This window comes from Callithrix jacchus, chromosome 11 (genome assembly GCF_049354715.1).
Source record: "Callithrix jacchus isolate 240 chromosome 11, calJac240_pri, whole genome shotgun sequence".
Lineage (NCBI taxonomy): Eukaryota > Metazoa > Chordata > Mammalia > Primates > Cebidae > Callithrix > Callithrix jacchus.
The window spans coordinates 111,281,144-111,308,953 of NC_133512.1; the positions used below are offsets into that span (position 1 = coordinate 111,281,144).

The window sequence follows — 27,810 nt, forward strand, 5'->3', positions numbered from 1 at the left end:
AACTTTGCCTCCCAGCCTCTGATTCATCACTTTCTGCGACCAATTAGACATTTGCATAGGGTGTAATTGTAACTTTGCTTCAGGCTCTGATTGGTCCTCTCCTGCAACCAATCAGACGGATTTAGGGACCACTACTTCATTTACATCGGGTGTACACCAAATAACCAATGGGAAACCTCTAGAGAGTATTTAAACCCCAGAAAATTCTGTAACCAGGCCCATGAGCCGCTTACTCCAGCCTGCTGCCACTCTACAGAGTGTATTTTCGATTTCAATAAATCTCTGCCTTTGTTACTCATTCTTTTCTTGCTTTGTGCGTTTTGTCCAGTTCTTTGTTCACAGTGCCCAGAAACTTGACACCCCACCACCAGTAACAGTATTTTATATGATCAGTAGTTACTGACTCAGCATGCCACCAGCTTTCCATTTTCTGGCCTTTTCCTCCAGAGCTACTAGAGCTTCCCCATATTATCACAGGAGTTTTGCTAAAGGTTTCACTCCTGTGAATATGAATCACCATCTTTATGGCTTCTCCTCACTTCCTTTGTTGTGTACTCCCCAGCCACTGAGCCAATGCTATTTATTTAAAGATTTTGTTCTAGTAAACATCCCCATTCTGACACTAATTTCTGTGTTAGTCAAGGTTGGTTCAGTGTTCCTCTGGTAATAAACACCACAATTTCAATGGCTGAAAACAATAAAAGTTTAATTCATATTCATCCTATATATCCATTATGGGATGATGAGGGAGCTTGTGCTCTGCTTATTGTAGTTACGCAGGAAGGAAGACTGACTATGTAGCCATTATCTTGCATGCTGCTAGTTGCTGTAGTAGAAGGAAGGAGTTCTCAAGGGTCTTATAATGACAAGCCTGGAAGTGACTCATTTCATGTCTGCTAACTAGTAGGCCAAAATTAGTTACATGACATTATTCAACTACAAGCCAGGAAGAGCAATTCTCTCTCGTGCCCAGAATGGCAGACAAGAGGAACTATTTGTTTAACACTATGAATACTTACCAGAATAGGTAAACAAAAAAGATAATTAAAATACTTGTAATACGTGCTGTAAATAGGAGAAAAGCTGGGCTATGTAAGTAATTGAGGGACCTATTTAAAGAGGGTGGTCTGGGAAGTGTCTCTGAAGGTTTGCATTGAAACCTCAAAAGTCAGAAGGAATGAACAAGACTGAGATGAAGAACATTCCAGAGAAGAAAGAAGCATAACGGCCTTAGGGTGCAATGAGCCTGGTTTAGCTTGAAACTGAGAGAAGACGAGATATTTCAAAATCAAAGAAACAATGAGGGTGTCCAGGGAATGTCATGAGAGAGGAGATAACATCAACTACCATCAGCAGTCAGTGCACAAAAGGCCCTAAAGGCCTTACCAAGTAATTAGGATTTTAACCTACCTGCAATAGGAAGCCTTTGAAAGGTCTTAGGACAAAGAGTGCATGTTTAAGTTTTAAAAGAGTAACTCCTAATGTGGGGAATTATCTAGAAATATTAAGAGTGAAAATAGGACACCAACTGGGAGGCTATCACAGCACATAGCATCATAGCAGTGTAGACAGAGATGATGACAGTGGCAAGGGTTGGGGGGCATATGTGAGGATGCAGGGAGTAGTAAGTAGTGAAGATGGTAAGAAATGAACACATTTAAAACATGTTTTGAAAGATTTACTGATGGACTGAATAAGTGAAAAGTTGAGAATGGGAAGAGCAATTATGACTCCCATGTTTCTGGTTTTAGTGATAGGGTGGTTGGCACTGCCATTTACAGAGATGTATCAGGGATAACTAGGTTTAGCTTCTACAGGAGACCAGATCGTATTCTGGACATGTTAAGTTTGAGAAATCCAAATGAGTAAGAAGTTAAATATAAGAGTGGATCACATAGGAAAAGTCTGGTTAAAGATTTTTTTTTTTTTGAGATGATCTTGCTCTGTCATCCAGGCTGGAGTGCCGTGGTGCCATCATAGCTCACTGTGGCCTCAAATTCCAGGGCTCAAGCAATTCTCCCACCCCAGCCTCCCAAGTAGCTGGGACAGCAGGTGTCTGCCACTGCACCCAGATAATTTTTTTAATCTTTGTGTATTGCAGAGATGGTGTCTCATTTTGTTGCCTTGGCTGATCTTCCAGCCATATCCTCCCAAACTGCTAGGATTACAGGCATGAGCCACTGCACCTGGCCAAAGATGTAAATCAAGAGCCCCAGCATGATGTAACTCAAAAATCACACAGGTGGGAGTGTGTTGGAGAAGAGATGGAAATTCCAGGACTTGCCTAACAAACTCCTCCTTGAGATTTGTTTCCAGAAATGTATCCCTGTTGGGTATGTGGACTTGTATTTCTAATTGTCAGGGAGTAAAATTAACAAATAACAATCTAGATAGCTGTTAATATTTGGAGGGATTTCTTTTGATTTGAAACCTATTTGCTATTTGATTCTAATTGACAGCAAAAAAACTACATTTCCAAACACTATTGGTATCCCCATTCTACACATGTGGAAAACTGAAGCATGGGCTTCAGTAGAAGAAGGGGATTCAGTAATTTGCCCAATATGACACAAAATTGGCGAGAAGTGGGGCCTGTATTGGAAACTAAACAATTTGGCTCCAGAGTCTGTTCAGAACCCCTACACTGTATGGCAGTGGTGGTAAAGTAGCTTCGTTAATTTGTTTAGTGGGTTACAAATAATAGATGATCTGTATCTATATGAGTTATATATATAGTAACAGTTAAATATGCGTATATATTATATGTATATTCTAGTTCCAAGAAGAGCTTTTATTGGATCTGAGTTCACGTACTCATGCTTGGATCATTAGAATCGTCAGGAACAGTTCACCTGGTAGCTGTGCACTGTAGCATTGCTACTAAACCCAGGAAGCACAGAAATGACTTCACTAGGACGGTTCCAAACTTTCAAGCCATTAAAAACAAACAGTAAATTTTAAAAACGCAAATTTTACTAGACAATTTGGTTTGCTCCACTTTTTGGCATCGAACTGTACTCCTACTCCTGGACGTCATTTGCTGGTCAGGAAGAGGAGTTGTTTCTCTTTTTTTCCCCCGCCACACACTAAAGTTTTTTGCTCCAAAGAACATTACACATAGTTAACATACTCAATTTACATTGTAGTTTTAAGTGTCGAAGATTTCCTTGAGGGCAGGAATAGCGTTATTCCATCGTTTTTAGCCCAGTAATGCAGGATAACAGAGAGAGGGAAGGTAGAAGGTAGGGAGGGAAGGGGAAAGGAAGGAAAGAAAGGAGTTCAAATCAAACATTCTTACTATACATTTTTAGAAGCTGAGCAAGATGCCCTCCAAGATTGTTTTTTAAAAAGTAAAGTTTTTAATACTTTAGGTGCAGAAAAGTCCTAATCCCATCTACAATACCTCTCACTCTTCCTCCACTCGCAGTCTGGACCTCCTCTGGGCCCGCTTCACTCAGCCTCCCGGTCCCGCCCACTTGTCCCCGGCTCCTCCCCCATCCCCCCCGGACTGGCCACCCCTGTACACTGCGCATGCCCAGTAGTGGCGCCGGCGCCGCGGACATTAGAGGCGGGGCCCAGAGAGGGGCGTTCCGCAGAGAAGAGGAAGAGGAAGTTGGGGGAGGGTCCTAGCGGCAGTGAACCGGAAGTGTAAAGGTTCCTGCTTCTCGGCCAGGCGGAACCTGCTCTGCTGGGCCCCGTGGCCGCAAAAGAACTTTCTTTCTCCCGCCCGAACGGAACGGTTGCCGCGGCCAACTGCCTCGCCCGCCTGGCAGCCTAACCCGCCCTCTCTTCTTCTCTCCGGCTTCGCGCGGCCCTGCCTCCCTCTTGTCCGGCGGCATCCTCTTGCTGCTGCCACCGCCTCCTCATCTTCTGCCCGGCCAACCCCGCTGCAGTGATGTGCGACAAGGAGTTCATGTGGGCCCTGAAAAACGGAGACTTGGATGAGGTGAAAGACTATGTGGCCAAGGTAAGCGGGGATGAGAAGAGTAGGTGAGAACACGGAGGTGGGCTGGAGATGAGGCTGAAGAAGCTGATGGGAGCTGGACTGCGGGGATGGGGGTAGGCGGGAAGAGAGACTTCCTGGGTGGAGGCGGCACCAAGGAGAGAGGGGCGTCTAGGGAGGAGCTAAACTGAAAGAAGGGTCCGAGTAACTTGGTAGCGTTCTGTGTCAGGTAACTGTTGTGTTGATACAGTCAGGCGCTACTTGACATCCTGGCCTCTTGGGGGAGGGGGAGTGGTGTCTGGTTCATCCAGAGTCTCTTCTGAGCGCTGATCATTTGAGTTTGGCCCTCTTCTACACCAAAGTTACTTAAACCTTTCTTTGAATGAGGTGGGTCTCCATCTTGGACTTAACCATTACTAAATGAAGTAAGCTAAGTAATTAGGATCAGAGGAACAATTTGTTTAACGCTGGGCCTGGTGTGAATTTAAAGAATTCATTGACCGTGAAAAGAGTACTGAAAATAGCGATAGTTAAAATTCTGAAACTTGGTGTCACTTCACTGTGGTGTCTTAACTTTGGGTGCGGCCTTTTTCCTTTTCCCCCACCACAACAAATACATATTTGGCATCTGGGAATGTTTAAGATATCTGAATCGTTTTTAAACAAGCATGTTAACTTTAGTTATTCCATTCTTCTCCCTGATTTCACCTGAAATGCTTACACATGTAGTACATAGCAATGGAATTTAGTGACAGTGTATTTGGGGGTAAAATGATGAAGAAACCCAAACTCAAACCTCAGCCCCAAATATAAAACTGAATCCACATTGTGGCAGAGTGGGAAACTTAAAATTCCAAGCTAGCCTGCCTTTCCATCCTAAAACTGTGCCTTTTGTAATCATGAGAGAACTTAACATATGATTTTAATTTAGGGATAATCTAAAAAGAATTTTCCAAAACAAGTATAATTTTATGACAGCCACGGATGGCATCTTTGTCACCTTCTAAAAGGGTGAGAATTCAGGCTAGATTTTAACTCTTAAACGAATAGGACCTGAGCTGGGTTTTTGCTTCAGAGGTATGTGTTAGGAAGCAAGTAAGCAGAAGCAGTTTCTTAAAACTTACAGGATTCTGCAAGGCAAACTGCTGAGGGCTTTATTCTATTTACTGTCATTACAATTTAGACTTTTTGAGTGCTGCTTACCTGCTTAGTTGTTATTTGCAGTGGATTTTTAGGATAGGCTGTCTTCTAGTCACTGCCTTCTCAGTTGGTAGCCGACTGAAACCTGACCTATTGGCTATTTTAATATAAAGTTAAAAGGAAGAAATTATTTGGAACACTTACCAGTGGCAGGACACCACAATACTCTGGAAGTGAGTGGGCTTTTGTTTTCCTGCCATGGTGGAACCTATGTTATTTGATACACTTGAAATACAAAAAATTGGTTAAGTACTAACTGAACTTACAGCTACCAAAAGAACACGGTTTATTTAGTGTTTTCCTGACACATTACTTTATGTCCTCCTTGTGACTACTGTGAAGTAAGTCCTATTATTGGTCCCATTTTACAGATTACTGAGATGCAGGATACTTAAGAAAAGTTATGGAGATGGTAAATTGTGAAGCAAGAACTAAATTGCTGACTCCAAAACTTAAACTCTTGAACTGCTCCATGCAGTATCTGTCAGTCTAAAATCTAATTGTGAAAGGATAGCATACCAAGATTTCTAGTAGGAGATTTCCAAGGTCCACATTCAGGCAGATAAATTGTGCCCAAAGAATTCTCAGCTACACAAAAATATTTGTATGAAAATATGTGCCAATAAAGATGGATTGATTTATTTCCAATTAGTTTTATAATTAGGTTATCATGTTCAGTTTTCTTTTTTCCTCTATATTACTACCATAGCCTATTCATTAATATAAAAAATGTTCATAAGAGGGAGGGTGGACATTCAGAAAAAGCAAAAGGAAGTATTGAAAACTGGACTATCCAAAAAATATGACTGTAACTGTAACGTAATCTGATGTACAGAGCGTTGAGCTTTATCCTTTGTTAGTTTTTATTAAGTAATGAAGATTTCATAAAGTATCTTTCACTTTGTTAATGAGAAATAATGACAAAACAAGTACTAAAGTTCATATTGACTCGGCTTCATAGTGGTGCCCTTGTATACTCTTAGGTCTTTATTAGTTTCTTCTGCCCCACAGTTCTCTCCCCTGCTCATTTATTAACAACTCTCCTTTTTCATCTACCAATTTGTGAACACTCACTTTCTGCGTTTATGTAATGTGCGTCTATTTGAGTTGGTATGTGCAAAGAAAATGCCAAAGAAACATTTACACTTGTTTAGTCTTCATTCTCAGGGGTGAGAGTCCATTTAAAATACTCTCTTCAACATTCCTGTGAAGATCTCTCACACTGTTAACACAAGAATCTACCTGGAAAAGTAAGAAAGTAAGATAAGCATTTTAGTAGTATTTCCCTCCTTCTTTTTTTTTTTTTTTTTTTTTTTGAAACAGTTTTTTGGTTGTTGTTGTTGTTTTGGAGATAGGATCTTTGCTTTGTCACCCAGGCTAGAGTGCAGTGGCATGATCATAGCTCACTGTAACTTCAGACTCCTAGGCTCAGGTGATCCTCCTGCCTCAGCCTCCTGAGCAGCTGGGACCATAGGTGTGCACAACGACACCCAGTGAAATTTATTTTTTTGTAGAGACTGGATCTCACTTTGTTGCACAAGTTGCCCTCAAACTCCTAGCCTCCAGCGATCTTCTGGCCTCAGCCTCCCAAAGCCCTGGGATGATAGGTGTGAACCACTGGGCCCAGCCTTTTTTCCCTTTTTAAATAAGTATTTTAAAAAATGAGTAATTACACTTTTCTACCTGCTTCTGACTTCTCTCTTGAAAGGATATCCCTAAATCATTGGTTTTAGGTGAGTTCTTGAACTTAGAAAAGTGAGTTCATAGTTCCCAAGCCACTGAAAATTGTGTTTTGAAATGGAAAAGACAGTATTTAGAGAAAAATTTAGATTATTCAGAGAAAGATTTAGATTACTACATTACATGTTCTTGTATAACCTTAAACAATATCCGAAGCAATTTTAAAGTCTTTCAGTGCTGCATTTGGCTTCTTGACTGACTTAAGGACCACATTTAGTTAATCATTCATTTTTATTGGGCATCTTTCAGGTTTTAAACACTTTAGAAGTCCTGAGATGATAGTGAAGAAGTTGGACACAGTTCTCTGGAAACATAAGCACCTATATTCAGCAGACCTATGTGAAAAAAGATTCAGACTTTTATAGTAGTATGCAAATTATAAATCACATCTCACTTTCATAAAATTCAGTTGTCCAGCAGGAAAACAAGTCCAAGCCAGAAAATAAGCTATTCATGAGAAGCCAAAACAGATATTCATAGCCCTGTTTTTGATCCGGATGTTTCTTTTGGGTGCCATTATTTTTGCCTTTGTCTTCCATTTCTGCTTTTATGTAAATTTCCCCTGTTGGAGTTAATTCTAGCCTCACCTGAGTTTCAGATTGCATAAGCTCTGTTCAGACAAATTTTAAATTGAGCTGTTTTCCTCTCAGCTGTTTTTTTATTCCTCTTGTGTTCCCATTTTGACTCATGGCACCATGACCCAACCATTTGCCCATCCTGGAAACAAGGAAACTTTCCTAGATTTCTGAGGGTTACCAAGACTACTTTTTTAGTCTTCCCCTTCCATTTCTCACTCTCCTTTCTTCTTCTCACTGCTTAGGATCAGTTGCTACTTCTTTCCAGCCTAGACTATATTTTTCTTGACTATAAGAAAATAAGAAAGAAAATACAGCATTTGTCTGAACAGAGATTACACAGTCTGAAACTCAGGTGAGGCTAGAATTAACTCTAACAGGAGAAATTTACATAAAGGCAGAACTGGAAGACAAGGGCAAAAATAATGTTACCCAAAAGAAACATCCAGATCAAAAATGGGGCTATGAATATCAAGTCTGCTCACCTAAATCCCTAACCCCTAATCTGGTAAACTCCTGTTTACCCTCCTAGGGTAGGGTAAGTATCACCCCTTCCAGAAAAATATTTTGACTTCACACATAGAGTGCTGCTGCTTTACTGTTTTGCTCATCAGATGCCTGTGGTTTTCTTCACATGTCTGTCTTCATTAGGCTCTGAACTCTTGGAGGATAGATAATATATTCTTTTTCATCTTTGTGTCTCCAGCATAATGCCAAGGAATTGTACACATTAAAAGCATGTTCCTAGTTAGAAATTCACTTTATTCTTAACTTAGCAGTAACTTCAACATACTTCATTAGTTACTGAATAATAATTACCATTGACCGGATGACTTACATTGTCAGACTAGAAAGCACTCTGTCAGATGTTTCACTAAGTTTCACTAAGTTTTTAGTTGCTTCTTACCACAGTGTTTCGTTATACGTAATAATCTCATTTTAAGGCTGAGGAACCTGAGGCTTAGGGAACTGAAGTAACTTGACAGGGTCACAAACTAAGTAGCATAACTGGAATTTAAACCCAGAACTGTCTGAATCTACAGGGGGGCTGTATGCATTCGTGTGTGTGTGTGTTTATAATCATAATAGTTTGCTTTGAAATTTTTTTTTTTTTTAACTAACAACAATTCAGAATTAAGAGAACAAGAAAGTGGCTTGTAAGAGGCAGGCAAAACTAATTAGCTCTGACTGTGAATGAAGACACAAATGGAGACCATCTTTTAAAATTTTTAAATCTAACAATTTAGAAATAATTAGCATAGAGACAAACATCTCTGTAAACTTAAACATTCATCAGACACTCATAGCTCGAGGGACTGATAGTCTGCAGAATGTTTTTTTGTATTTATAGACACATACAATCTTACCTTATAATTTATGTTCCTGTGATCCTACACAGTCCAGAAAAAGTTAAATTTTGTCTGTTTGCCTTAGGAAGAAACAAAAATAGAGATTTCTATTCATAATGATTTAAATAAAACAACACTGAAAAAAGGAGATGCTTATAAAATTTTATGTATTTGAGGATTGTGATGCAGTATACAGGTATTATTTCATTTACTTATCAACCATAAGCATGAGCATTATTAACGATGTCAACCCCATTTTAGAGATTTTAGAGGCAGAGATTAAATAACTTGCTTAAGATCATAAAGATCTTAAGTGGTGAAGCTGAGATTTGAACCCACTTCCTCAGGTTCTAAAGAAGTTTTAAAGCCCCATGCCATTAACTACTTCAGCATGCCCTTGACCTTCATTTCTAGTGAAGGCCAGATAACTGGGGTGGGGGGGGGGCGTACTATATTGTTGAGTATATAAACGGTGAAAATAAACAATCACAGCAGGATGATAATTATCCATTGAGACTACTAAAAGGTGAGCTTTTTGGTACATTTTGAGGATCCAATATCCTTACAGGTGAGTGCTTGTGAGTTGCATTGATAAATAGCCACTTATAATTTTCAGCAGGTCTAATATATGTACTCTCTTGTTTACATGTACTTCTGTTTCACTTGCTGTGAAATAGAAGCCTGGTCTCTAACTTCCCTTTCTCTGTGGTTTCCTTTCCCTCCAACCCCCATTCTAATTACATCTGCCGTTGACACTCTTAATAGGTTTGAAAAGCAACAACGTGCACCATGTGAAAGTACAGAATCTCTTGAACCTGAGAAAGGTATCAACTCTAATCTTTACAAATTGCAAGACTTATTGAGATCACTTTTCACTTTCCTAATAAAATAGCCAATTTAAAAGAGGCTCTGTTTCAATCTACTTTGCATCTATTGGTTTTAGGCAGCTTTCTTTTTTTTCTTCTTTATTAGTTTCTTTCTTATAAAAATGTATCACTATGTGTTGCCCTTTCTACAGAAGGGTTGGTGACCCGTTCAGAAAGCAGATGTCAGTTTGTATGATATACAGGTGACCTCAGTAGATACACTTTAGTATAGCTTTATTTCTAATTATTAATGCCTTTAGTCTTTTTAAAAATATATAAAATTGATCTTTTTTTTACATTGGAACATAAATGTTTATTCAGATGTACATAGGCTAAATAAAGTGTTTTGGGATTCTAAATGTTTTCCTTTTATTAGTGCAGATAATTAAAAATTTAATGAATTAAAGCTGATTTAAATTATAAAAATATATGCTTGTTATTTTAAAAAAATAAAGTTGTATTGAATAAAGTGAAACAAAATATCCCATTGACTATTTTTCCTGCCTATGTGGTTCCTCTCTTTAAAATATAAAATTTATTAGGTGTTTTTAAGACAGAATAAAGAAGACAAAAACTGGCCAAAATTTTACTATTTGGATAACTCCTAACTTTTAAAAAGTAAAATTAAATAAATTCAGATACAGATTTTAAAATGCCACAGTTAGGACTGAAAGGTAAAGATCTCCCCTCCCCAGTGCCTGTGAACAAATCAGCCATTCTTAACACGTCCATGTAACTAATTTCAGAAAAACATTGAAAATTCACTTAATCCATCTGTTTTCTCCACTTAAAAAGTTCTGTAAACACTTCTGTACTTTGCTTTCCACAATGAAATGTATTTATTCTTTTCTTTTTACATGGTGAGTAGTATTCATTTTTAACCATTCCTCTGTGATAAACATTTTGTTTTCAGTGCATCTTTGCAGTTTAACAGTATTAGTGATCACCTTTGTACATATACCTTGACAACTTGAGAATATATCTGCATTACTCTCCTCATGAGTTTCGTCAACTTAGGGACACGTTGGCAGAGCATGAGACTGATGGTTCCCTCACACCAACAGGACACTTGGCATCATCAGACTTTTTAGATTATGCCATTTGGATAGGTGAAAAATGATTGTTTATGTCTTGCTTATTTTTCTTTTAGTTGGTCTGTTTCTTACTCGTTTGTGTAAACTCTGTAAATTAGGGAAATCAGTTTTTTATCATGATTTGCAAATACTGTTCCTAGTTAGCCTCTTGACTTTATTTTCTTGTTCTACAATGGTCTTTACTTTTTGAGGGGTTAAATGTATCTTTTTTTCCTCTCTCTTTGTGTGACTTGGATCCTGTTCATAAAGATCTCCTCTGTAAAATTACAGATAAATTTGTTTTTCTGGAACTTTTTTCTTCTCATTTTAGACATCTGACTTTTCCATTATTTTGAAGTAAGGCATGAAATAGGAATATAGTTTGGTATTTTTTTTTTTTTTACCAATCAGTTCTCATACCATTGATTATTATAGTTATTCTAATGATTCGAACCATCATCTTTATCATAAACAGATTTCTTGCTCTTTTTCTGTCTATACTAAACTATTGTAATGATGTGTAGTTTCAGAATATGTTTTAGTATCAGATAGAGCCACTTTCTTGCTCACATTCTCTAGGATTTTTGCAGGTGATTCCTTTACATTTTTCCCCCATAATCTCAAGAAAAATATTAGGATGATTTGAACCTACTTAAAACTTAACATGTATCTCTTAATAAGCATTAAGCATTTTATTTTTTCCTAGAATGCTGGGATTGTGTGATCTGTGGAACATAATACTTTTAATTCTTTACCAATCATCTTAGGATAGGAGGATGTCATACGTTGTGGGAATATGCCATGTCAAAGATTCGAAACAGAGGAAGTGTGTTTAGATAAATCACAGCAAAATTGGTAATTAATAGTTACTTCACGCTGTTACATCAAAGGCCACTTTGTAATAAGAAAAATGGCTGAAAGTAAATTTTTTGCAGTAGTGTCTTTACTAAATAGCTCTGATAAGCTTAGAAGCTTGATTTTTTTTTTTTTTTTTTTTCTTTTTTGGTCCACAGAAAATTACAGGTGTAAAGAGGAGCAGTGATTACTGAAAGGAAAGAAACCAAAACATAAGAAGCTAACCCAAGAAAGTAAAGGGCAAAGAGCCATATTTACCTTAAAGTTTCAGATGCCCCAGGCAGTAATTAATATGTATAAGCTTAACGGTGAGCTTCATGAAGGGTTTAAACTTGGTTACGTTTCCCTTATTTACAAAGTTAGAAACATGTATAATATATTTTAGGAAGATTTCAATTTGACATATAAAAAATAATGAGGATTTTGATACTTAGACCTAAACTAAGTATCTGAAAAATATAGGTATTAAAAAAAAATTATAGGCCAGGCAGGATGAGTCTCGCCTGTAATCCCAGCATTTTAGGAGACCAAGGCAGGAAGATCTATCACTTGAGCCCAGGAGTTCAAGATCAGCCTGGACAACATAGCAAGACTTCCATCTCAACAACAAAACAATTGTAGGTAATAAAAACTTTACACATAGTACAATAGATGCTCATTATGGCACTGTCCTTTAGGGATTTGGAATTGCATTATTGGTGAAACCATAGCATAGAGACTAAATGTGTTGGCTTTGGAATTAGATCTTCCAGGTCTGGCCTTCTTACTAACTGGACACTTGGGGTGAATTAAGTACTCAGAACTAGAGTTTCTTCAACTAGTGAAAGTGGGAATGATTATAATACCTGCCTAATAAGTGTAAACCATTCTTTTACACTATTAACATTGTGCCTGGCATATAGTGAGTGTTAGTAAATGTTATCTCTTGTTACTAATCAGCATCATCATAAATTTGTTTAGAAGCAAAATTACTTAGAGAGCAACTAGTCCAGCTCCCTTATTTTATAGATAAGGAAAAATTAGGTGTGAAAGCCCTTGACCGGGATCATACTGCTGTTTTTGCTAATTGGATTGAAATTTAAATTCAGTTTTCCTGAACTTGGATGAGTTCCCCCCCCCACCTCCAGCTACACCATTGTATTTCCTAATGAAGTATCTTATGCTAGCTCTTGCCTCTAATAAATTACTCTTTTTTTTCCCATGCCATCTACTTGGCAAATTTCTTCTTATTCTTGAAGTTCTGTATGCATGTCTGTTTTGTTCTGCATGGCATTCCCTGACTGCTTGTGCAGTTTATCACTCGTGGGTGATGTCTAATATAGAATATTGTTGTTGGGTTTATGTTCTGTTGCAGTGTTTCTTAAATTTGAGAGCTTATGGGCTTCTGACTTGACGGACAAGTTATTGGACTTGAATTTGAAAAACTGGCTTAAGAAACTCAAATCTTGGTCTGTGGGATATGTCTTTAATTTTTAAACGTCTAAAATGAGTTTCATCTAAATGACTGGTTAAGAAAAAAGAAAGGTGCATTTATAAATATGGATTCGTTATTACCATTTAGTCACTTGAATAGTGCTTCACAAACTTGAGAATTTAGAGGTTCTTCTCCACCACCCCTCCACCCCCTAAAAAGTATTCTGCAGATCTTTAAGCTACAGTGTTTATAGTGCGGCATTTGTCTCTTGGCAGGGGTCATAGCACTTGAAGCTTCTTCCTGTGCTTGAGGAGTTCCCTACTTATATTGTATGAATCTTAATCAAAGGCAAGGTCTGGTGCTTACCACAACAAAAGCCAAAAGGTGTAAATAAATTACTTTCTTTTGCCCAGGCAGGAAAAGAGCTCATAACCCAAACATGACTAATTGGATGTGTCTATCTAGAGCTGATACAGATGCTCAGACACACTAAAAGATGTAGAGTGGCAGGAGTAAAACACCACTTTCCAAAAACAGCAGTTGTGATGTGTTTGTAGCATCTCTTCTGTGCTCAGGTGGTTTTGTGATAGATTTTGATTTCACACACAGTCCCTGATTTAACAGTTTTTTGATGTTAAGATGATGCAAAAGTGATAGACATTCAGTAGAAACTGTACTTCAGATTTTGAATTTTGATCTTTCAAAATCAACACTTTCAAAGTCAAAATCATATCACTGCTAGGGATATGCATTATGGTACTCTCATGGTGCAGGGAGCCACAGCTCCCAGTCAGCCACTCAATCATGAGGGTAAATCACTGGTACTCTGTGGTGTATTGTAATGCCAGCTGTTTTTGCCCAACGGTAGGCTAATGTAAGTGTCCTGAGCACATTCAAGGCGGGCTAGGCTAAACTGTGATGGCAGGTTAGGTGTATTAAATGCATTTTAAGTGTAGCCCCATCATAAGTGGAGGAGCACTTGTATTTCTTGCTTTTAATACAAGTGTCCATTTACTGAGCTTTGTTCTTCATTCTTCCTAGCAGTTCTGGCAGCTACTTTTAGTATCTGTTATTGTATTACATGTCTTAATCAGTCTGATTTGGTTTCTGATGCTTGAAATTAAGAACCCTATATTCATTTTTACCTACTTGTCTCACCTAATATGCTGTGGATTTGAAGATAGCAATTATGTTTGTATTCTCATTAGTTACCACATTGCCTGTTATCCGCCGTACAGTTTCCTTGCATTTGTATTTAATTAGTATTCGCAGAAACTGTCCCTTCCTTTGTTGTTTCCAAAGTTGGTTTACCATATACTGCTTTGTATGTTAACAGATGTTCTTAGTGTAAATGATGTTCTTTCATTTCCTCTCTTAGAAATAGCTCTAAATTTTCAAACTCTTTGTTGTTACAAACTCAACGAACTTTGTCCAACTTTTCCACACTGTTGTAGTGACAACAGTTGTGTTACTGTAACAGCTACTTCCACTTGTAACCTCTCATGACTGTCATTTTAGAATTTCAATTAAGAATTTTTAAGACTGTACAGTCACACTAAAAGAAAAGATAGTTTTGTGCTTGCTTCCTTGTGAAAAGTAGGAATCATCAGTGCTTTTACCTTGGTATTGAGAAACAAACTTTAAAACCTGTACTTAATGCCACAGTTCTTATAACAACATCAAAGCATATTGACCCTAAAACTAAGTCCTTAGAAAACATTTTTCATTATTTATTATTCTGAAGCTCTCTATGAGAAAGTAATTTATTCTTTCACTTTGGATTTTGGTAGACCTGAGTATGATTCCCAGTCCTGTCCACTTACTAACCTTGACCATGTTATTTAATTTCATCAAACCTCTGCTTTGTATCTGTAAATATGGATTGTGATAATACTCAATTCATGTTGTATACAAGTTTTAAAAGATAATATAAATATAAAATTTGTAAAGCAGTGCTTAATACACTGAAATTCTATAGTAAATATTTGCTATTTGTATTATTGTCTATGTAGATCTAAGAGGAGGTTTAGAGAGGCCAATGCTTAATAGCATGGGTTGGCACACATTTTTTGTAAAGGGCCAGCTAGTAAATATTTTAGACCTTGGCAGTCACACAGTCTCTATCAGAACTATTCATCTCTGCTGTTGTGCAAAAGCAGTCATAGATGATATGTCAACAAATGTGTCTGTCTGCATTCCAATAGAACTTTATTTACAAAAACAGACAACATTCTGGCTTTGGCCCATGAGCGATAGGTTGCATACCTCTACATAACATTGAAGTTAGAAAAGCTACTATGTCTAATAAACTAAGTTTCACTTTTTTCTCAAGTTTTTGAGATAGAAAAAATTGAAATATATACTATAAAGCTTATTTTGGGGTCAGCATTATCAAAAAACATTATTCAGAAATCTTTATGATTGAAAGATGTTGAACTGGAAGAGAGCAAGGCATGGAAAGCCACATGTGGATAGACAGAAGAGAGAGGGAGGTTGAATGAAATTCTCGAAAAGGAAAAGCATAGAATTTCTATGCTAAATTTGAACTTTAGGCAAGAGGCCTAGAATCCTGAAAATGAGGAATCATTACTTGTAAATATACAAACAGGAACTAATTTATATTCTTAAACTGAAAGTAGATTCTGCAGAATCTTTTCAGCTGTATGAGATCATCCTTCACCGAAAACGTTCCAGAATTTTCTTCCCAGTCCTATCCCTGGCTTGATTTTCAACTCCAGAACGGAAAGAGAAGGCTAGTTAGCAGTTTTCACTGGTTCATTCATAATTCATGTAGGAAATATCATTTGAGCACCTACAGTGTCAGCCGCTGAGATGAGTTTTCTTTGGTAGGGTTAGTTAAAAGGGTTAGAGAACAAACAGCAAATAAGATGGTTGTATGGGTTCTGATAAATTATTCCCCTTATTTAATACATGAAATATTAATAAAAAGCAGCTATGCAGTTTCTTAAGATAAAGTCATATTTGGTTACAATATAGGGGAGAATCAAGACTATAGAACGTCAAATTCAAAACGAAAAAGAAAGGGAACAGAAGATGTTGAGTACTTACTCTATTGAGGTGCATAATGAATTTATATTTATGTGTGTGTGTATATATATATAATTCAGAACTTATAAGATTAAGCCTTATCCCCATTATCCTCATTTTTTAGTCAAGGAAATGGAAATTAAGTAACTTACCTGAGATCTTACAGCTATCAAATGGAAGGATAGGATTTGAACTATGTCCTAACTTTCTCCAAAAGTGTATTTTTTTTTTTGTCATTTTGCATTGACATATTTTAGATCTACAAGTAAAATACAAAAATAGAAAAAAACTGAAGATGGACTATTACAGTAGATAAAACATTGAAATTAACCAGCAAAAAATAGGGAGGAACATACAAACTTTGAACAAATAAAAATAGAAATTTCCAGAACTGAAAACACCCAACATTGTAAATAAAGGGTCCCCCAAACTTCTGTGCAAAATTAGCACAACTGAAAGGCAAGAAACATTCTAGCTAAAATGTTTAGCTACAAAGATTTTTTTTTTAATCTGTAAATTAGGAAGAATAGTAACATTAATTCCAAGGGTGTAAAATCAGTTTACCTTTAGTTTTTTTTCTGATAGTAGCAGAAAACAGTGCAGCAAGCAGTTCTGTCAGGAATAAGAGCTGTGAAAAAAATAGTTTCAAGTTGTCATTCATGTGTATTGGCAGTAGAAAAACAATCTTAAGAAAATTTGTATTCTTCCTACTCAGTAGATTTCTACATATTATATACTTTGAAACTTTAGGTATTGAATTTTTATCTTTGCCTCTCTTTCTCACCTTTTGTCACCTTTTTTTCTTTCCTTCTCTCTTCCCTCCCTCCCCTCCAACTGTGGAGCCATTAATTAGAATCTTGTAAGTGAAGCTGCTTTTTGATCATGTGAGTCTTTTTTCCAAATTGACCACTACCATAATGTTTTAAATGGATTTTCTTAATTTCTATAGTCTTTCTTTATATAAACACATGCATTTTGTTATTAAAATTTTAATTTTTATCACGATTACGCTTTTAAAAAATACTATTTTCAGTTAGAAAATGTCTAAGTATAATTAATTGCTTCTAAGCCTTCCAAAGAAGAAAAATTATGTGTATTTAATAAGTAAATCAGCTGAAAACTAAAACCAAAATTTCTATAATTTGAATGACTGAAGTAGTCATTTTTGAAAGAAAAAAATGCCAAAGTCAAAGGTTCCAAGTATATATATATATAGGTGGGATAACAATACATAACAAATGTATTGTTAGTCATTATTTAAAATGATTTCATATTCATAGCTTGTAAGTTTGATGCATTTGGGAGGATGACATCAGCAAGAGAAAGTTTGCATTTAGTGCCATGTTAACGATGCAGGAAATATGTCAAGTAAGAGCAGTTGATTTTCTACTTTCGTCCTTTCAGACTTGCTTTGTTTCTATTGTGCCATCTCTCAGTTTTTCTGTATTGTAAAGTTCCAGATAAAGTATTAATATATTGTCACCTTTCTTGTTTGCTTTGCCTTCTCAGTGGTAGATTTTACATATAAACCCATTTCTGTGTTGTAGTTTATAATTGTGGTATTGACACACTGATGTCACCAGTGCAATAATATGTGATCCTTTTTTGCAAAGTTATATCCTAAATAAGGACTTTTAATCTGAGGGATTGGGTAGGGAAGAGGACAGAGAGAGAGTGTTAGGAAAGAACGGATGGTATTATAGATTCATCTCAAATGGATCTGTCATTTTTAAAATATTGAAGACTGCAGTCTTAAGGAATTCTGAATTCTCAGTGGGGAAGGGTAATAAGTTAGTAACTGAAATTATTGGGGACATTGACTCAACTATATAGAATTTTGTAAATTTAATAGTTTTGCTCCTTTCCACTGTTGTGTGTTCAATATTTAATTTACATGCTGTGGTACAAAGTGTTTACACATATGCTGATTTAGTCTACTATTTGTTAGGTAGCTTTTGGGACACTGATCCCTTGTGACAGTACACTATGCACTTCTGCCATAGAACTCAGTGGCAATGTGTACCTATCTTAGAGATCAAAGGAAGAGTATTGTTTCTTTTCACCTGAAGAAAGGCCTGAAAAACACTCTCTGTAGGAGTCAGATGGCCATTTCATTTAGAAATAGCATAAAGAGTACTATTTCATTGTAGGGTTTATTGTTCAAATAAAGTTAATGCTCTGTAATAGAGGCCTGTAAGAAGTACTAATCTAGTGAATAACCCCCACCAAGCCACACTCTGGAGGAGCATGTAAAAGATTTTGCTTTTGAACAGGAAGTCTGGAACTATTAAAAATATACCATGTATTTGTTAACACATTTATGTTTTATATTAAAATCCAGTTAGGAGAATAGGGGAGAACAAATTGAAAAAAGCTGAGAAAAATATAATGAACAGTGACAGTCTTTTAAAATCCATGTAATTTCATATTGATTTAACTAACTACATCCAGTTTGGTTTTTCACAGATTTAGTTCTGTCCGTAAGTAATATTCTTGCCATTAACAGAACAATTAACCTTTATTTTCAAAATGGTCTGTAATTCTAGTATTGAGTTTTTCTTTGCTTCATCTGTAGTTTAGGAGATGTAGTATTGGTTTGGTTGTATGTGTTTTGTGTGTTATTTTTTGTTCATTCTTTGAGTTATTTTCTTATGTTTACTTTGTGCTAAAGCTTTTGGTATTCATTTTGCTTTATTACACCAGGATTAAATAATGGGTTCTGTAAGGTTTTAAGACTTTGGAATATTGAAGTTTTCTTTGTTCTATTATAATAATATTTTGTTAATATACAGTGAAATAGTAAGGTACAATTTCCATAGAGTAAAAAGTTTGGTATACATTAATTCAATCTCATTAATTATTAATTATGCCTGCTATGTCCTTACCTGCCAGAGACTGAGATGATTATGATAGTCTCTCTATACAGTGCTATTTTTGTCCATTGTTTTCTTACCATTCTTCAGATTCTACATTTTTAATGTATACATTATTAAATGTAGACTAGCTTATACATTTTTTAATGTAAAATGAACATCTTTCCCATTTATTTTTTTGCTTTGAATTCTACTTTATCATGTACTAATATTATTATTCTTAGCTTTTTAGATTTATGTGCCTATTATATTTTTGACAATTTAAATAATTTTTACCTTTTCATATTTTGCTTTTGAGTATCTCTCAGTAGCAGCTTCTGGTTGGAAATTTGTTTACTGTTCTTTTTGTTGTTTAACAAAATTCAGAATTCTTCTTTATCTTTAAATTTGACATTAAGAGCCTAGCACATTGAACCTGTAGTACCAGCTACTGGAGAGGCGGGGGCCGGAGGATTGCTTGAGCCCAGGAGTTCAAATCCAGCCTGGACAGGTAGTGAGGCTGTCTCAAAAAAAAAGGGGGTGGGGGAGTATATATTTCATACTCTCTCCAAACATCTCATAGTTTATCTCTGTAGTCCTTTGGAGTTCAGTGCTCTAGGGAAGCCACAAATATGAGACCAGCCTAGTTTAATTTTTTTTTTTTTTTTGGTGTTAATGTGATTTTGACTTTTTAATTTTGGAGATCTTTTTCCTTTAGCCTTATAAAAAAGAAATTATAAAACTGTATTTTTTGGAGGGGGTAATAGCTGAAGTTTTGCCTACAATACAGCAAGTTCTTACAATCTATAGGCTCAGATCTTTCCTGAGTTCAAAAAACTTTTTAAAACTTTCCGTTCCCACTGTGTCATGTATTATTTATAAGTTAGAACCTTACACTCCTTATACCAATCATCTTTTTCTTTAAACATTTGTACTGCTTTATCACCTCAGTATTCTGGGAAAATTTCTTAAGCTTGTTCACAAATCTTTACTTAATTGAGTTTTCTTAATTTGAGTAGTGTTTCCCAACTTTACTGACTTTGTTACAAATTTTAATGTTGCAATTGCAGTTTTAATTTCCTTGCTATATGTCACTTTCTCTGCAGCTCCCTCTTCCTATCAGCCCCCACCTCAGTTCTCAGTTTGTTTACTTTGTGTTTTTGCCTGTTCTCTTCTTTTTTTTTTTTTTTTTAGTTTTTTATTGCATTTTAGGTTTTGGGGTACATGTGCAGAAGATGCAGGACAGTTATATAGGTACACACATGGCAGTATGTTTTCCTTCCTTTCTCCCCTTCACCCACATTTGGCATTTCTCCCCAGGCTATCCCTCCCCAGGTGCCCCTCCCACTGGCCCTCCCCTTTTCCCCCCAATAGACCCCAGTGTTTAGTACTCCCCTCCCTGTGTCCATGTGTTCTCATTTTTCATCACCCGCCTATGAGTGAGAATATGCGGTATTTCATTTTCTATTCTTGTGTCAGTTTGCTGAGAATGATGTTCTCTAGATTCATCCATGTCCCTACAAATGACACAAACTCATCATTTCTGATTGCTGCATAATATTCCATGGTGTATATGTGCCATATTTTCCCAATCCAGTCTATCATCAATGGGCATTTGGGTTGATTCCAGGTCTTTGCTATTGTAAACAGTGTTGCAATGAACATTTGTGTGCATGTGTCCTTATAGTAGAACGATTTATAGTCCTTTGGATATATACCCAGCAATGGGATTGCTGGGTCAAATGGAATTTCTATTTCTAAAGCCTTGAGGAATCACCACACTGTCTTCCACAATGGTTGAACTAATTTACACTCCCACCAACAGTGTAAAAGTGTTCCCTTTTCTCCACATCCTCTCCAGCATCTGTTGTCTCCAGATTTTTTAATGATCGCCATTCTAACTGGCGTGAGATGGTATCTCAATGTGGTTTTGATTTGCATCTCTCTGATGACCAGTGATGATGAGCATTTTTTCATATGATTGTTAGCCTCATATATGTCTTCTTTTGTAAAGTGTCTGTTCATATCCTTTGCCCATTTTTGAATGGGCTTGTTTGTTTTTTTCCTGTAAATCTCTTTGAGTTCTTTGTAAATTCTGGATATCAGCCCTTTGTCAGATGGGTAAACTGCAAAAATTTTTTCCCATTCTGTTGGTTGCCGATCCACTCTAGTGGCTGTTTCTTTTGCCGTGCAGAAGCTGTGGAGTTTGATTAGGTCCCGTTTGTCTATTTTGGCTTTTGTTGCCAATGCTTTTGGTGTGTTGGTCATGAAGTCCTTGCCTACTCCTATGTCCTGGATGGTTTTGCCTAGATTTCCTTCTAGGGTTTTTATGGTGCCAGGTCTTATGTTTAAGCCTTTAATCCATCTGGAGTTAATTTTAGTGTAAGGTGTCAGGAAGGGGTCCAGTTTCTGCTTTCTGCACATGGCTAGCCAGTTTTCCCAACATCATTTGTTAAACAGGAAATCCTTTCCCCATTGCTTGTTTTTGTCAGGTTTATCAAAGATTGTATGGTTGTAGATATGTTGTGTTGCCTCCGATGCCTCTGTTTTGTTCCATTGGTCTATATCTCTGTTTTGGTACCAGTACCATGCTGTTTTGATTACTGTAGCCTTGTAGTATAGTTTGAAATCCGGTAGTGTGATGCCCCCAGCTGTGTTCTTTTTGCTTAGAATCGACTTGGCTATGTGGGATCTCTTTTGGTTCCGTATGAAGTTCATGGTGGTTTTTTCCAGTTCTGTGAAGAAAGTCAATGGTAGCTTGATGGGGATAGCGTTGATTCTGTAAATTACTTTGGGCAGTATGGCCATTTTCATGATATTAATTCTTCCTAACCATGAACATGGAATGTTTCTCCATCTGTTTGTGTCCTCTCTGATTTCGTTGAGCAGTGGTTTGTAGTTCTCCTTGAAGAGGTCCCTTACGTTCCTTGTGAGTTGTATTCCAAGGTATTTTATTCTTTTTGTAGCAATTGTGAATGGCAGTTCATTCTTGATTTGGCTTTCTTTAAGTCTGTTATTGGTGTAGACGAATGCTTGTGATTTTTTCACATTGATTTTATATCCTGAGACTTTGCTGAAGTTGCTTATCAGTTTCAGGAGTTTTTGGGCTGAGGCGATGGGGTCTTCTAGGTATACTATCATGTCGTCTGCAAATAGAGACAGTTTGGCTTCCACCTTTCCAATTTGAATACCCTTTATTTCTTTTTCTTGCCTGATTGCTCTGGCTAGGACTTCCAGTACTATATTGAATAGGAGTGGTGAAAGAGGGCATCCTTGTCTAGTGCCGGATTTCAAAGGGAATGCTTCCAGTTTTTGCCCATTCAGTATGATATTGGCTGTTGGTTTGTCATAAATACCTTTTATTACTTTGAGATACGTTCCATCGATACCGAGTTTATTGAGGGTTTTTAGCATAAAGGGCTGTTGAATTTTGTCGAATGCCTTCTCTGCGTCAATTGAGATAATCATGTGGTTTTTGTTTTTGGTTCTGTTTATGTGGTGAATTACATTTATAGACTTGCGTATGTTGAACCAGCCTTGCATCCCTGGGATAAATCCTACTTTATCATGATGGATAAGTTTTTTGATTTGCAGTTGCAATCGGCTTGCCAATATTTTATTGAAGATTTTTGCATCTATGTTCATCATGGATATTGGCCTAAAGTTTTCTTTTTTTATTGGGTCTCTGCTGGGTTTTGGTATCAGGATGATATTGGCCTCATAAAATGATTTGGGAAGGATTCCCTCCTTTTGGATGATTTAGAATAGTTTCAGAAGGAATGGTTCCAGCTCCTCTTTGCGTGTCTGGTAGAATTCGGCTGTGAACCCATCTGGACCTGGGCTTTTTTTGTGTTGTAGGCTCTTAATTGCTGCCTCGACTTCTGACCTTGTTATTGGTCTATTCATAGTTTCGGCTTCCTCCTGGTTTAGGCTTGGGAGGACACAGGAGTCCAGGAATTTATCCATTTCTTCCAGGTTTACTAGTTTATGTGCATAGAGTTGTTTGTAATATTCTCTGATGATGGTTTGAGTTTCTGTGGAATCTGTGGTGATTTCCCCTTTATCATTTTTTATTGCATCTATTTGGTTGTTCTCTCTTTTCTTTTTTATCAGTCTGGCTAGTGGTCTATTTTGTTGATCTTTTCAAAAAACCAGCTCTTGGATTTATTGATTTTTTTGAAGGGTTTTTCGTGTCTCTATCTCCTTCAGTTCAGCTCTGATCTTAGTTATTTCTTGTCTTCTGCTGGTTGAGTTTTTTTGATCTTGCTCCTCTAGCTCTTTCAATTTTGATGATAGGGTGTCAATTTTGGATCTCTCCATTCTCCTCATATGGGCACTTATTGCTATATATTTTCCTCTAGAGACTGCTTTAAATGTGTCCCAGAGATTCTGGCATGTTGTGTCTTCGTTCTCATTGGTTTCGAAGAACTTCTTTATTTCTGCCTTCATTTCATTGTTTATCCAGTCAACATTCAAGAGCCAGTTGTTCAGTTTCCATGAAGCTGTGCGGTTCTGGGTTGGTTTCTGAATTCTGAGTTCTAACTTGATTGCACTATGGTCTGAGAGATTGTTTGTTATGATTTCAGTTGTTTTGCATTTGCTGAGGGGTGCTTTACTTTTAATTATGTGGTCAGTTTTAGAGTAGGTGTGATGTGGTGCTGAGAAGAATGTATATTCTGTGGATTTGGGGTGGAGAGATCTGTAAATGTCTATCAGGTTTGCTTGCTCCAGGTCTGAGTTCAAGCCCTGGATATCCTTGTTGATTTTCTTTCTGGTTGATCTGTCTAATATTGACAGTGGAGTGTTAAAGTCTCCCACTATTATTGTGTGGGAGTCTAAGTCTCTTTGTAAGTCATTAAGAACTTGCCTTATGTATCTGAGTGCTCCTGTATCGGGTCCATATATGTTTAAGATGGTTAGCTCTTCTTGTTGTATCGATCCTTTTACCATTATGTAATGGCCTTCTTTGTCTCTTTTGACCTTTGTTACTTTAAAGTCTATTTAATCAGAGATGAGAATTGCAGCTCCTGCTTTTTTTTTGCTCTCCATTTGCTTGGTAAATCTTCCTCCATTCCTTTATTTTGAGCCTTTGTGTATCCTTGCATGTAAGATGAGTTTCCTGGATACAGCACACTGATGGGTTTTGGCTTTTTATCCAATTTGACAGTCTGTGTCTTTTGATTGGTGCATTTAGTCCATTTACATTTAGGGTTAATATTGTTATGTGTCAATTTGATACTGCCATTTTGATGCTAGGTGGCTGTTTTGCCCGTTAGTTGTTGTAGATTCTTCATTATGTTGATGCTCTTTAGCATTTAGTGTGATTTTGGAATGGCTGGTACTGGTTGTTCCTTTCTATGTGTAGTGCCTCTTTCAGGAGCTCTTGTAAAGCAGGCCTGGTGGTGACAAAATCTCTGAGTACTTGCTTATTCGCAAAGGATTTTATTTTTCTTTCACTTATGAAGCTCAGTTTGTCTGGATATGAAATTCTGGGTTGAAAGTTCTTTTCTTTAAGAATGTTGAATATTGGCCCCCACTCTCTTCTGGCTTGTAGTGTTTCTGCCGAGAGATCTGCTGTGAGTCTGATGGGCTTCCGTTTGTGGGTGACCCGACCTTTCTCTCTGGCTGCCCTTAGTATTTTCTTCTTTATTTCAACCTGTTGAATCTGACGATTATGTGCCTTGGGGTTGCTCTTCTTGTGGAATGTCTTTGTGGTGTTCTCTGTATTTCCTGCATTTGAGTGTTGGCCTGTCTTGCTAGGTGGAGGAAATTTTCCTGGATAATATCCTGAAGGGTATTTTTCCAGCTTGGATTCATTCTCTTCGTCCCCTTCTGGTACACCTATCAAACGTAGGTTAGGTCTTTTCACATAGTCCCACATTTCTTGGAGACATTGTTCATTCCTTTTTGCACTTTTTTTTCTGATCTTGGTTTCTTGTTTTATTTCATTGAGTTGATCTTCGACTTCTGATATTCTTTCTTCTTCTTGGTCAATTCGGCTGTTGAAACTTGTGCATGCTTTGCGAAGTTGTGTTTTTCAGCTCCTTTAATTCATTCATAATCCTCTCTAAGTTATTCGTTCTTGTTATCATTTCCTCGAATCTTTTTTCAAATCTTTTTTCAAGGTTCTTAGTTTCTTTGCATTGATTTGAAACATGTTCTTTTAGCTCACAAAAGTTTCTCATTATCCACCTTCTGAAGTCTAATTCCGTCATTTCGTCACAGTCATTCTCCGTCCAGCTTTGTTCCCTTGCTGGTGAGGAGTTTTGGTCCTGTCTAGGAGGCGAGGTGTTCTGGTTTTGGGTGTTTTCCTCCTTTTTGCACTGGTTTCTTCCCATCTTTGTGGATTTATCCACCTGTCGTCTGCGTAGTTGCTGACTTTTTGTTTGGGTCTCTGAGTGGACGCCCAGATTGTTGATGATGAAGTATTTCTGTTACTTGGTTTTCCTTCTACTAGTCTAGCCCCTCCACTGTACAACTGCTGCGGTCCACTCCAGGCCCTGCTTGTCTGGGGTGCACCTGTAGCAGCTGCGGAACAGTGAGGGATGCTACCAGTTTCTTTTTCTTCTTTGTCCCAGAATATGCCTGCCAAATGTCAGTCTTCTGGATATAGAGGGGTCAGGGAGCTGCTTGAGGATACAGTCTGTACTTTATAGGAGCTCAAGTGCTGAGCTGTGAGCTCTGTTCTTCATTCAGAACTGTTAGGCTGCTACGTTTAATTCTGCTGCAGCAGAACTCATAAAAAACCTTTTTTTCTCAGATGCTCTGTCTCGGGGGGAGTTGGGGCTTTCTTTGTGAGTGTCCGTTGTGCTGTTCTGCCCAGCTAGGAGGCAGTCTAGTCACTATTTGCCTGCCGAGGCTCCACCCTGCTGGTGTGAGGTTCGCCCTGTTTCTGCAGGCTCTGCCCTGCTGCTGCGGTCTCCGCCCTGCAGTGGAGTCTCTCTGTTGTAGCAGGTTGCCTCGGCAACGGCAGGCTGCGTCAGCAATGGGCGTGTGCCTCAGTAGGGGCTGATTGCCTCGGTAATGGCGGACGCCCCTCCCCCACGGAGCTGCACTGTCCTGCATTTAGCTGTGCCCTCAGGGAACCTCGCTGTTTTGTTTGTCCCACTGCGCTACCCCAAACGCTGTTTCCTTGAAATTTCCTGGCCTGGCTCTCTGTCCAAGACCCGTTCAGTCTCAAGTTCAGCCCTCTCAAGTCTCAGATTGCCGGTTCAACAGGGCACCCGGACCAGTGCGCTTTGTGTGGAGCGCTGTGTAGCACTGCTGTGCTACAGCGCCAGCCACAGGCTGCACCGGCTGCCGGCTGCGCCAGCCAAAGCCTCTGCCTGGCGTCCCGCGTCTCTTTTATACCTGGGAATTTCCCCCTTCTGTGGGCAACAAAGATCCGTCTGGAAATGCGGCCCTGACTCACTCTCTCCGCGCATTCACCAAGAGCTTCAATCCTGGGTTGTTCTCACCGCGCCATCTTGAGTCCCCTCCCTTGCCTGTTCTCTTCTTAAGACATTCTTACTCACTGAGCCCTTGTCTTTTGGATGTCATTTTGATTACTCTGTAGATGTTTAAAGTTTTTTTTTTTTTTAATTAAAAACAAAAAAAATATGAACTGCCTCATGAATTTGCATGTCATCCTTGTGGGGAGGCTGTGCTAATCTTCTCTGTATTGTTCCAGTTTTAGTATATGTGCTGCCAAGGCAAACACTAAAGTTAAGTTTCTTATATTAAATCATTTCAGAGGTATGTATTTCCTTAGAGGTTTTTTTCTTTTTCTACTACATTTTAGAGGAAAGAGTTTTTAATATATTTCTTTTGCCATATGATTAGTTTTTATACACCTACCTCCATATTGGTTTTCTTCTGTTACCTATCCTTTATAAGGGGGAAACACTATTCAGATTTAGAGTGTGCTAGCAGTTAGGATGTACAGATTGACCTCTGACCACCTGTTTATAAGACCACCACTTATAACTGTTTATGTACTAGAAGAATCCTTGTGCTGGTGGTTTTGTTCATCCGATCTTTTACATTCTCCATTGCCTAAGGCATAAGTTCATTACATTGTTTTCTAAAAAATGAAATCATGAAGACTGGAAAAGAGAATCTGTTTTATTTTTCTTAAGAAAAAAGTGTTAGGCTTAGCCAAAGCTTTGCCTCTTCTTAGTAGCTTTATTAGACCCCTACTAGGCCAAGCTACACCTCCTTTTCTGTATTCTCAAAACAAAGTCATAGCCTGTACTGCAACTTTATCACATGATATAATTTAATCACATGATATGAATGGTTTACTTGTTGTCTTGCCTTTTATGGTTGCAAATTCCTTGTGGGGAGTGGCTCCTTTTTCATCATTATCTCAGATGCTTACCACAGTTCCCAAAACTTAATAAGCTGTCAGTAAATGTTTCATGAATGATTGAGTAATCAAATTGCTATCTTTGGGAAAATTAGAATAAACCATCTAATAAGCATGAAATACTAGAAGGAAAAAACAACTTGGTATTGTAAAGAGGAAATCATACCATATAAGTTTGATTTCATCCTGTTGTTGCAGTAAAGCAGTAGGCAATACACTAGTTTATCTTGATCTTAAGAAAACAGATGTTCCCTTAAAAAAACAACAACAGATGTTTCCCTTGAATAATACTGACAAACTAGAAAAATCTTTCCTTGCTTGTAGTACTGTTAAAAAAGCAAACAACTGACTCAGTGGTGATAGTCAGGTGGCATATACTAAACTCTAGGGACACTCCCTATACAGCCAATAGCATTGGTCTCAGAAATTAGATCTATGACATGTTCTATTTAATATCTAATTTCTCTTCTCTGGATTAAAAACAATTGATGGCACACTCACCAAATTTTCATGAGAATAATATCTGCAGTTTGATTCAGTGAATTTCA

The 27,810-nt window shown here is 37.5% G+C and overlaps 1 protein-coding gene, 1 long non-coding RNA gene and 1 other non-coding gene across 5 annotated transcripts in view; 1 reads left to right on the forward strand and 2 right to left on the reverse strand.

Moving 5' to 3' along the window:
* LOC118143774 (uncharacterized) overlaps positions 1-3,478 on the reverse strand; it is a 258,737-nt gene extending 255,259 nt beyond the window's left edge. For all 3 annotated transcript variants that reach the window (XR_013523782.1, XR_013523783.1, XR_013523781.1), the window contains exon 1: positions 3,404-3,478. This is a non-coding gene — a long non-coding RNA (uncharacterized LOC118143774). The remainder of the gene's footprint in view (positions 1-3,403) is intronic.
* Positions 3,479-3,637: 159 nt separating this feature from the next.
* Positions 3,638-27,810, forward strand: part of MTPN (myotrophin) — a 60,879-nt gene continuing 36,706 nt past the window's right edge. The window contains exon 1 of the mRNA XM_009003005.4: positions 3,638-3,967. Within this exon, the coding sequence (XP_009001253.1) occupies positions 3,896-3,967 (72 nt within the window). The 5' untranslated portion in view covers positions 3,638-3,895. The remainder of the gene's footprint in view (positions 3,968-27,810) is intronic.
* LOC118143921 (U6 spliceosomal RNA) lies at positions 26,508-26,614 on the reverse strand. Its single transcript, XR_004728406.1, has one exon. It is a non-coding gene; the product is annotated as a U6 spliceosomal RNA (small nuclear RNA).